Raw genomic sequence first — 10,564 nt, forward strand, 5'->3', positions numbered from 1 at the left:
CCTCTTCTGTGGTAAGTATAAAATGTGTTTTTGTTTGCTAATCTTAACGCCAACCCTAGCTAACTGTGGAACTTAGCATTTGGCATTTAATTATATACCGTCAGAGGTAGTGCGAGTATCTAACAACAGATCTGTGGCTTCCCATGAATCGACTCAAAATATAGCCAATCTGGTAGTTAAGTTGTTTTTCAAATTGTATATGTTTCAATCGCTAATAACTCGGTAATAACTAGCCTAGAATACCGTTGCTAACTTAGCTTGTTTTGGACAATCATTCGCCGCTGTAGACTTTCCTCTTCCGCGCGCTGCCTGTTTTCTATTACCTAATTGGCTCAAGTGCTTCCATGTTCCTGCGCATGATTGGTTGAATGTATTGTCTATCATTGTAGCTAGTGCCTATTGGCTAGATGTTTAGGCGTAAGTAACGATCTTGACAAAGAGTGACACACTTCTGGGTTTAATCGAATTATTGTTGTTTTAATGAAAAGTAAAGTAGGTGCAATCCTTTAAAGAAGTTAGCACTTTTCCTGGTGAAGTGGTTCGTGACATAGCGACAACAATTACTTTATGTGTCGTGTTTTAAGCGAACTGTATTTCGTACCGCCGTCTGAATCTATGGAACTTTATACATTTGACGTGACCAAAACAACCACCACTGGCCGTCATGTGCTTTAATACAAAACCATTGTACTGAAATCTGGATCCAAAGTGTTCGGATAATCACCCAGCTGTGACTGGCTGTAAGGAGTGGTGATGAAATCCAGGTAAGAAATACATATTCATTTATCATCGCACCCTCTTTGAAACCTACAAACCAAAGTTGCACCATTACAGTTGCGGTTAGTAATTCGATTTTACAGCCCATTAACGGAATAATTCCCAATTAATTATCATGTGTTGTTTTCACAGTGGTCCTCTGTTCACAAGACAAAATCCTTTCCAGTCAACATCCAAAGTAGGAAACACGCACTACTACCCAAGCCCGAAGCTGTCCACAAAAAAGAAAAAGACAGTAGGTTTATACATAAGTCTGAGATAAATTGGAGTACACGGTTATACGTTTTCTTTCTTCTGATTCATTATATTCTTTGTCTCTTCAAGACATCAAGTACTGTACGTTCAAACCAGCAACCCCCTCACCAACCACAGAGCGAAGATGTGGGAAGTATGAAAGCTACACATGAGCAGCCTGTTTTTTTTGAGTCCTGGCCATCCGCTGAAGATGGATCTCCTCCTGCCAACACTTCAACTACATCTGATGTGCAGACGTATGCACAGAAGGCAGTGGCAGAGAAATTAGGAATTTCCTCACAGCCAGGAGTTCAGGAAAATTCAACACTGGCAAAGTATGTCGTAGACTCACAGTCTCTGACCTGAATATCCTCTGTTATCATCTTATATATTAATTTAAAACTGTCATCTCGTTCACTGTGCAAAGATAATTGTGATTTAAAGCTAAGATTAAAGATACCGTCACATTTATTATTTTTTTTATCTTCATGTAACCAACACTGACCTTTTGTTCTCACAGATACATAGAGCGTTTTCGCCATGGTCGACCACAGAGTCGAGAGGAGCGCCAACAGTCAGCTTCTGCCTTTGGAGAGGAGGGTTTGCCTTTTTGGTGGAGGTCAACTCCGTCTTTGCTGTCCACTTCTACGCCAACTAAAACAAATGACAATGGTTTGTTTTATCTTGTTGTACAGCTATGAACCCGAAACAGTTTATAGTTTCATTTTGTACTGGCCAACATACTTATACTGTAATCATCCTAAATAGATCACTCTCTCCAGCCCGTGGAAGACGACGACAGGCCTGACCTTTTTAATCCATCCGACCGCCACCATGGTGACAGATCTCCTTCACCGTCCAGGGAATCTGTAAGTCTGAGTGTCCAGGAGAGGGTGGATATTATAAGATAGCTGTGTTACTATCCAACCCCAAGCTGTGGAAGAAAACTGAAATTCTACTGCTGGTTTAAAAAATAAAAAAAATCATTGGGAGTAAGAATTTAGGCTATTTGTAATTTCAGTAAACATTAAATAGATTTTGGATGTAAGTTGTTGCCTATACAGTTGGTTGACATTTGAGAAAAGAAACCCCCACTGCTCTATATGGTTTTTTTTTGCTACTCTTAGGACTTTGTTGTTATGGATCTTGGTCTCTCTCCTATGCCCTACTTTGCAAAAAGTATACAGAGGCTGAAATTGAACAGAATATAAATATTAGCATTTCAACATCACACCACGTGTCCATTTAGAAACCTCTCTGTTTTTATGCTGCCTTATTTGGGACAGTTGTGGCTCTAGTCGTAAGTTTTAAATCATGCTCCTGAATGTAATTAACTTAACTTTAAACAAATTATAAGTATAAGATAATAAAACTAAATAATCAGGTTTTACTTATTAACACATTATTGTGAGTGCAATTACTGTCTAACTCAAACCTGGGTTTACTGAGCCTTCTGTCTGCTCTGTCTGTCTCAGGTTTTGTCTGACACTTTCCACAGTGACTCTGAAGTCATAGAGATACTACAGTTACAAGAGAGAGCCAGAAGACTTCTGTTGAGAGGGTACGAAAACCAGGAAATAACAAATATATAATAATAATAATAATTGAATGAATTTATTAAAGAGTAAGTCAATTGTCTTTCTTTCCCCAAACAGAGAGGGAACTCTGAGTGAGGAATCTGTCCCAGTCACCTCAGAGGGCCTGGGGAGTTCAGATTTCTCTGTTCCTGTCAGCGTGGATGAACCAGTGCGAAGACCTCAGATTCCTGGTCTCATAAAACCTCCTGGTGTCATTCCAAATTTGGCATCGACTACGCTCCCTGAAGATGACATATTGTTCCAGTGGCGTTTAAGGAGAAAAATGGAGCAGGCGAGGGATTGGGCTCAATCCCAGCAACAACACACTCGTCATGGTAACATCTTTAGCTGGCAGCCCTCTGTGTCGTTCAATCCCCCTGGTGGTGAACAGGATCATCCTTGCAAGGTTGCTATACTAAACATCATACTTTGTGTTTGTATATACATTTAAACACATGTTAATGAATGTGCAGGATTAAGGTTTTCGTTTCACTTCAGCAGTTCAACTCAAAATAACATCTTACCAACCAGCATGTGTTTTGAAGGGTCCACATTTTTTCATAATAATTCATAATTTGGGTTAGTCACAAATTAAATCAATCAACACACCAATCTTGATTAATCACATAACTAATTATGATTAAACATGATTGATCCACATCTGCCCCGTGATAAATCAGATTTAACATGGTTTTAGTTTATAAGACCTAATATTTATTAATGATAATTCTCTTTTAAAATAATATTTTTTATCCTCTAATCTGCAGCAACCAGGAGGTTCCCAAGTTCCTGAATTCTCACAGAGAGATTCCTGTCCACACGTCTCTGCTCTTCTTAAAGGAGGCCCAGGATCATCTCACCCTGGTCCCTCTTCCTCCTCCGCCTTTGTTGTCTCTGACTCCTCTGTGTCTCCACATCAGCCCTTAGCCCACGTTCCTGCCCACATGCATTTTCTCTGCGATGTGCTGCCCTGTTCCATCCAGTTATCCCACGCTAGCACGCAGGAGAACGCTTCACACAAAATGCATGAAATTCATTCTAATATTGTCGTTAAAAAGCCTCACACCCCTGTCGACACAGCCAATATTTTCACTCAGGAGTCTATTTTTGAACGTTCCCCAACACGTGCATCATCTGAAGCTGCAGAAAATGAGCGGCTTCTTCAAAACACAATGTCTGGGAATAATTTAAAAGTGAAAACTCAGAGGAAAGGCTCCCACGGGCAGGAGAAGAAAAGCAACAAAAAGCCAAAGAAAGCAACAAGGTATTTTTTGAAACGCACACACTTTACGAAAATTAAATCCAGAGGCCTGATCTGGCTTTTGTTTCTTTTACAGATACACCGTTGAGGAAGAGCACACTGATGGTTGTAACTCCACAAAGAAAAGTTCTTTGCAACAAAAACCTCCAAAAAAAGTCATGTCTGAGACGGACCTGCAGCAGAGTCGGATATTATCCATTCAAAGCTGTGTTGAACCAGTCGCCCCGCCTTCTCCAGTTCACAAAGCATTGGCACAGGTAGAATTGTTCTTCTTTACTGATTTAGTTAGAAGTGTAATAATTATGAATGAATACTGGGACTTTGCTGTTAACATTCTCATCCACTTTGAGAAATCGTTGCAACATTCTCATCCACTTTGAGAAATCGTGACAGAAATAATTCTGTCACTAATTGTGACAAATTGCAACCTGTGTGATGGGTAAATGACATTCTTTGTGCATATGTTGCAAAAATATGAATGGATTTTTCTGGCTCTAATGGTACTTTAAAAAGTGCATTCACAAATGTAAATGTTTTCTGACATGGACAGGCCGTTTCAGAAATGCTGTACCCTCCTGTGGATCCATCTCCTGATCAAAGGTTGTCTGACTCGGCTGTTCCACCTCCTCTTCCTCCAGCTACCGTCTCAACACCTCAACAAACCCCAGTTCTTCAGTCTGACATGCACAACTCTGCTGAGGTCATTTCTCAGCTGCTGCGGGAGACCGAAGGTGAGCTTCAGGGAACAGAGAGCATCGACCTCTGCCCTGTTGATAATTGTGGAGACTATATTCTGACCTATAAATTCTCATCATTCCATACCTTTTTAGGTCAAATCCTGAAACTCTCTCCCACTGTGCAGCTGCTGGAAGCAGCTGTCAATCATGTCCATGATTTTAGAAATCAGAAATAATTAGAAAAGTTCTGATTGGCTGAAGAATGTTGCGGGTCATGTCAATTTAAGATATTTCATCTACATTTGTTTTTCTCATTTTAGATTCTGATGAAGAAGAGTTTGAAGATGACCCTCTGTTGCAAGTCCTTCGTAAACAACGAAAGTGGGTGAAAGGACAGATCAGGTAAAATATAAATGTATAAATATTCAAATGAACCAAAACTCTTGAATTTGAAGACAAATCCCTTATTATCTGCTCTATTTTTTTTTTCTTTTTAGTGAAGTGGAGGCTCTGTTAGCTGCATTTCTTGATGAACAACATATGACGTGATGACATTTTTTATTTTTTTATTTTAGTAAATTAATTTGAGATTTTTTACTTTCTAGGGATTTTAACAATAAAGACTTTGAAGATATACATTTTCACATCATTTATCACAGTTACAATACAGTGCTTTTTACAAAGGTTTCAGGAAAAACAAGCAGCAGTTTGATATTTGAACATAATATTTACAAAGCCTGTCTCCCTGGAATATTCTGGAAGGTTGAAGAGGGAAAGCAGGGGAGTATATACAAACCTCAGGGAGCAGGGAATATCAGGACAGTGCCAGGAAGAGGACAAATGTGTGTTTTGGCAGAAGCTGACTGTTGCTGTGTGACTGGAGGAGCCTGAAGTTATTTCTGACTCTGTGTGGTTATTAACGTTTCCATTGCATTGGCTGCATCTTGTGATGTGGTTGATTTGAGTACATGTGATCAGATGAGGGACCTTCAGTTGTCACTACGCAGCAACGGTGCAGATATGATCAGGATGCTTTCTGGAGAGACGGCTGACTCCAAAGCCAGGCTGTTTACTCCTTTTGGGATTCGATATCGACGGTTAAACTGCCTGGTGGAAACTCCTGCTCCATCACTCTGTGCATCACAAAGAGGGAAGCACAGTTTTAGGTGATGGTGATGGTTTATTATATTTACCCTCTAAGTTTGCCTTTTAGAGGGTAAATACAACACAAGATTTTGGGACTTTATCTTTAAGAAAGACATAGACTTTGGAATGATCCAATACTTTATATACTGCTCTAACTACATGATTAAATATAAATAAATAAATATTAAGTAATATCATATAATCTACAATAAAGTACAAACAAAAAAAAGATTCCTAGTTGAGGATCTTTTAACATAATGTTAGTGTCTTGGATATTATCTATTATAATTCTGGTTGATTTTAAAATACTGGATGATGTGATCCACTCTGAATATTGTGTTCTCATCTCATTCTACACCAGCTATTTTTATGAAAAAAGTGTGTCAAAAATAATTTGATCCTCAAAACATCACTTGACAAAAACATCAACAAACAGCCCAAATGACACCTTTCCAGATTTACCAACCTTTCTTTCTTCATGCTTTCCTTGAACTTCTACAAAATCCCCGACTACTTTGACCACCAGGTCCTCTGGGTTAAAGTGTTTTACATCCACTTGAACTACGAACCCAGTGTCGTCACACTTCACCTGCCAAAACAAGTCCAAAAAACTACAAATTCAATTCTTAATAAGGGAAGCAATTTTAAATAAAAGGCTCAGTTGTCATCTGTTTTTGGTAAGATAATATTCAGCACAAGTATCAAAAATAAGGCTAGTGGGTCAAATGTGGCCCAGCTTATCATTTTATGTAGTCCACAAAAACTTCGCTAAGAGAGTTTGTTTACTAGATGTGGTAAATGCAGTGGTGAAATCCTATCAGTGTTGTATAACATGCTTATTCTAATTTTGCTTGATATTATATTTTAGGTTTACATTTATTTTATTGAGTAAACATTTTGTTGCAGTTGAATTAAGTACTTGTGGGAAACTGGAATTTTACAGAACAGAATAAGATATTATTTAATATCTTTATCTAATCTAATCTTTTACCATTATTTATATTCTTCTTTTTTTCATTCCTTTTAATCTGAGAAAATCCTAAAAACCACTGTGAACAATACAGACTTTATTCAGTGCTCTGATCTGTTTGGACATTATGGAAAATACAACCTTGCATGCTGGTTCCCCTCTTCTCCTCTTGGTTAAAAAAGAGACATATTGCTCAAGTTGTAACTTTATGTTAAGAAATGTGTGGGAGGAAAACTATTGCCAAATAGATTTGTGTGTTCAATGATGTGTTTTCCCTAAAAAAAAAAAGAAAAGAAAGAAATCACCCACTTCTGCAGCACTGGTGTTATCAGCCTCTGGCATCAGCAACTTGGGAGACCAGTTATACTGTCCGTGAGTCCCACTCAGCCGGGGAATGAGAGGTGGTAAAACCTTCTCCCATGGGATCCCATCAGCCGGTAAAGTAGGAGGCAGAATGAAGTCCATTTCTAATTAGTAGTGAGTGAGAAAAAGGAGGTTGATATCATATAATGGCAACTGATGCGAAGAAGAAGAAGAAGAAAACTTACCTTCTTTTTTTATCCCCCTGATCCAAATAAGTGTAAGAGAGGAAAGGTACAGACAGACGCTCCCTGACTTGAAGCTCGTTTAGTCCTGAGTGATGTGAGCTGCTGCTGACTGACTGACTGAAGAACTGGAGACTCCTCTTCCTCTGTTTGTTGAACGCGGTTGACTGCTGCTGTATTTTATACCAGAGTTACATAATGACTTTGGAATCCATGGTGAGGCACCTTGTTTCTGTGTTGCTCTTCAGCAGCTGGCAGCCACACGTTTACCCTTGGGTGTCATGTGGGCTAAGAGTGTATTATTTGCTCATTGATGCAGCTGTTGTGGACTTAATGTGTTTTTCATCCATTATAACTAATGTGGCCATTTATTCTGATGACTCCAATGTTGTTGTCGCTGCTGCTCTGTCACTTACCAGACCACGCACCTTATGTTCGCTCGTTAAGGAATGTCATTCCTAAAATAAGTTCAAAAGATGGCGTTGTTGACCCTCCTGAGCTGAAGGTCAGACAGACAGTGACAGCAGGGACACGCCACACATGCCGGAGCACGTGTGCCACCGATCAACCACATTCTCACATCACTCACTTTCGCCATGGTTGAAAAGTTGTCAAACACAAATTGCAAACGCAAACCCTGACTCCAGTATCTGAGTGACAACACCAGGGCCTAAAATAAATCCATGTGTAGGTCTACACAAGACTGTCATAAATACATTTATCTCCTGGTGTAGACCCAAAGTCAAAATATGCTGTAAATCACAGATTGGTGATGATCCAGATATTGATCTGAAATAGCAATATGTTAGCACTATATTTTATCTTATGAGATGTTATGGTCTGACTGTTAAACATCCATTTACATATAAGTATGTATAGTTTAAAGGACATCAGTTGAGAGTGTCTGAGTTGAAGTTTAGGAAAGATTGACATTGATAATAATTGATCATTTTTTACATTTGTGAACACATTATGGAATGTAATAAAATTAAAAATCACACAAAAAAAGCTCTGTAAGTGAAATCTCTAGGTCAGTAAAAATGCTTTAATTTTATCAAAACAATAATCTGAGATCTAAAGGAGAAAAGAAAATTAGGATTATAGTTCACTGCACTATTTGAATGCAATTTTAAAGAATAATACATCTGCCGAATGAACTGATTTAATGAGTCATACTCCTGTTAGTGTTTTTTCTTGTAGCCTGTTGTAGTGGATCAGTTACACTTGTCCTACTGTAGCTCAACTTCTTCCTTATATAAAAAACAATGCAGTGTCCATGAAAGGACTCTTAGGTTTACTCCTCATAAATTAATTTTATTGCGAGACTCCCCTCTGAACGAAAAGCACCGTATGTGCTGATCTTCACCCCTGGCACACGCTGATAAAGTCAGCAGTACTGTGGACAGCACATGTTTTCACTGTTGGTAATATGGAACCTGTCACTTAAGCTTTGACAGAGGAGACTAAAAATGGCACTGATTATGTTACGATGAGGACACGGGGGAGCAGGGTGGATTAAATGGTTGAGTCTCACAATAGGCGCCGATGACTGTCCAAACATTAGGGGACGTCATAACAGTGCAAAGAATTAGGAATGTGTCTGTAGAGGGAAAGCTCACACAGATGTCACAGAGGCGAAACAAGTATTCATTTTTATTCATTCAACTACAAATATGTTGTCACTCACAAATATTAACAATTAACATCATTATGCAAGAAAATCAAATCTTAATGCACATCTGATGTTTGACAATAAAAACTGCCTAATATGCAAGATGAAAAATCTATTCTTAAACTAAATATTCTCAAAAGGAATTCTGAGAATTTTACAAGAATTTTCAAGGTTATTTTGACCTTAGTGATTTCGGCTCCAGCTAATCAGATCAAATCCTTAAAGCAAAAAAAAAAAAAAAAACCCTTTCATTTTATCAAGAAAAAGAAATGTGTTGGTCCTTTGCAGTGGGTCATTAGTAATTTCCAAAGTGACTGTCATCAAAAACTTCTCAGGGAATACCGAGAGGAATTGTAAATGACAGGTAATCTCCCACTGCCCCCCATTCTGCTCTGAAATGCTGGTAGATTGTTATCCACGTTGTGAGTACTGCTACCCATAACGACAAGCCAAGAGCCGACCGCTTCACATCTAGAAAAAAAAAATTACAGGGAGTCAGTACATTGGTAACACAATGCATTTTTCCATTTCATATCAATTGAATTTTAGGCCTAAAAATGTGAGACATTGAAGAAACATTCTGGTTTATCTTACTACACAATTCCTAAAAGTTTTTTAAACACAAACAGCTTTATTGGCATAAATTAGTTACACATGCTGATCATATAACATAGCTCTAAATGTTCTGAGGGTACTGGATTTTTGTAACTATCAGGATACGAAATATTTCCTAAACTCTTTTGTAAAAATGTTTATGTAGCATCAATTAGACTTACATGTTTTTATCTGGACCTGTTCAGTGTAGGATGGTTTTACAAAGGCTTCCTTGAAAAACCATACAACGTTTACCAGCCACAAGAACGGGAGAAATGCAAAGCCACCTGGTGAAAACAACAACAAAACAGAAAAATGTAAAAAGGCTCATCTAAGTTATTAGTTAGTGTCTTTTTCTACATTTTTACATTATACCAATTTTGCTGGGCGGTTTTTCATCTAATACCCACCTAAATAATATTTTCTGCATAGAGTAAGCTTCTCCTCGTTGGGCAGTCGTTCCAGGTTCATAGTGAATTTGTCCGGATTCTGTTGAACAAATGTAAGAAGTTTCAATTAAAAATTAACAATAAAATAACCACCGGTAGGATCAAACTATGCTGTAATTAAGTTTGTATTAATGGAACGGAGTTGTATTTAATAAAACGTTCGCTCCAGTGAAAGGGCGGTGGCGTGGTGCCTTTGGCGGAGTTAACATTGTCAGATGACTGAAAATCTGGCTAATGTTAGCATTTCGACAACTTAGCGGTGTCATTTCGAGTGTGTGCAACAAAGTACCGTGTCGATCGAATAAAAACGCTGTGTAAATTCAGTCGGTTTCTAATATTCACGGACGGTGGAGATATTTAACCTGGCTGTGATACCTTACCCGATGTTCTTAAACAAGAAACAATGTAGACGAGGAACGAAATAAAAACAACACCAACACTTCCGGATTCTTTTTTCAGGTTAAAATAATAATCTTCTTTTTAGTCTTTGGGTACTAGCGGGCTCACGGTCACGTGAAATATATGCTGCCATCTAGTGTCCTGGAATGGCAATAGTTACAATATATGCTTTCGCATACCTTGACGTTTGACGGTTATGTTTGTTTTCATTTGAAGAAAATGTTAAGCTGTTTATTGCTACTACTGCACACAAAAATGTATGA

The 10,564-nt window shown here is 38.3% G+C and overlaps 3 protein-coding genes across 5 annotated transcripts; 1 reads left to right on the forward strand and 2 right to left on the reverse strand.

Annotated features, from left to right (window-relative positions):
• The first annotated feature begins 160 nt into the window (after positions 1–160).
• Positions 161–5,160, forward strand: proser3 (proline and serine rich 3). Of its 3 annotated transcripts, none has more exons than XM_008323542.3 (12): positions 161–764; positions 910–1,012; positions 1,102–1,346; positions 1,532–1,683; positions 1,780–1,880; positions 2,487–2,572; positions 2,667–2,994; positions 3,356–3,852; positions 3,926–4,106; positions 4,410–4,580; positions 4,847–4,928; positions 5,024–5,160. In XM_008323542.3, the coding sequence occupies exons 1-11, from the start codon at positions 754–756 to the stop codon at positions 4,913–4,915; spliced, it is 1,944 nt and encodes a 647-aa protein (XP_008321764.1). In that variant the 5' UTR covers positions 161–753; the 3' UTR covers positions 4,916–4,928; positions 5,024–5,160. The 3 variants fall into 3 exon arrangements, with proteins under 3 accessions (XP_008321764.1, XP_008321763.1, XP_024917614.1); XM_008323541.3 differs by having other exon boundaries at positions 165–764; positions 4,400–4,580; XM_025061846.1 differs by lacking the exons at positions 161–764; positions 910–1,012 and having other exon boundaries at positions 1,205–1,346; positions 1,794–1,880; positions 4,400–4,580.
• On the reverse strand, positions 5,125–8,107 carry hspb6 (heat shock protein, alpha-crystallin-related, b6). Its single transcript, XM_008323543.3, has 4 exons — positions 7,191–8,107; positions 6,952–7,109; positions 6,139–6,261; positions 5,125–5,659 (listed from the first exon to the last, which is right to left on the reverse strand). Exons 2-4 carry the CDS (start codon positions 7,105–7,107, stop codon positions 5,516–5,518), a joined length of 423 nt encoding a protein of 140 aa, XP_008321765.1. The 5' UTR covers positions 7,108–7,109; positions 7,191–8,107; the 3' UTR covers positions 5,125–5,515.
• A 706-nt stretch (positions 8,108–8,813) lies between these two features.
• Positions 8,814–10,438, reverse strand: psenen (presenilin enhancer, gamma-secretase subunit). Its single transcript, XM_008323540.3, has 4 exons — positions 10,283–10,438; positions 9,864–9,942; positions 9,636–9,740; positions 8,814–9,330 (listed from the first exon to the last, which is right to left on the reverse strand). Exons 2-4 carry the CDS (start codon positions 9,922–9,924, stop codon positions 9,191–9,193), a joined length of 306 nt encoding a protein of 101 aa, XP_008321762.1. The 5' UTR covers positions 9,925–9,942; positions 10,283–10,438; the 3' UTR covers positions 8,814–9,190.
• Between the last annotated feature and the right edge of the window lie 126 nt (positions 10,439–10,564).

The sequence above is a fragment of the Cynoglossus semilaevis genome, chromosome 13 (genome assembly GCF_000523025.1).
Source record: "Cynoglossus semilaevis isolate Cse_v1.0 chromosome 13, Cse_v1.0, whole genome shotgun sequence".
Taxonomy (NCBI): domain Eukaryota; kingdom Metazoa; phylum Chordata; class Actinopteri; order Pleuronectiformes; family Cynoglossidae; genus Cynoglossus; species Cynoglossus semilaevis.

What these genes read in the sequence shown, in the direction of transcription:
- psenen (XM_008323540.3), bottom strand. Translation starts at nt 9,924, where the DNA reads ATGAACCTGGAACGACTGCCCAACGAGGAGAAGCTTACTCTATGCAGA. An exon ending in ATGCAGAAAATATTATTTAG is followed by an intron (nt 9,741 to 9,863) that starts GTGGGTATTAGA and finishes TGTTTTCACCAG; the next exon opens with GTGGCTTTGCATTTCTCCCG. An exon ending in ACAGGTCCAGATAAAAACAT is followed by an intron (nt 9,331 to 9,635) that starts GTAAGTCTAATT and finishes TTTTTTTTCTAG; the next exon opens with ATGTGAAGCGGTCGGCTCTT.
- hspb6 (XM_008323543.3), bottom strand. Translation starts at nt 7,107, where the DNA reads ATGGACTTCATTCTGCCTCCTACTTTACCGGCTGATGGGATCCCATGG. An exon ending in ATAACACCAGTGCTGCAGAA is followed by an intron (nt 6,262 to 6,951) that starts GTGGGTGATTTC and finishes TTGTTTTGGCAG; the next exon opens with GTGAAGTGTGACGACACTGG. An exon ending in GAAAGCATGAAGAAAGAAAG is followed by an intron (nt 5,660 to 6,138) that starts GTTGGTAAATCT and finishes TGTGATGCACAG; the next exon opens with AGTGATGGAGCAGGAGTTTC.
- proser3 (XM_008323541.3), top strand. An exon ending in CCACAAAAAAGAAAAAGACA is followed by an intron (nt 1,013 to 1,101) that starts GTAGGTTTATAC and finishes TGTCTCTTCAAG; the next exon opens with ACATCAAGTACTGTACGTTC. An exon ending in GCTGCTGCGGGAGACCGAAG is followed by an intron (nt 4,581 to 4,846) that starts GTGAGCTTCAGG and finishes TTCTCATTTTAG; the next exon opens with ATTCTGATGAAGAAGAGTTT.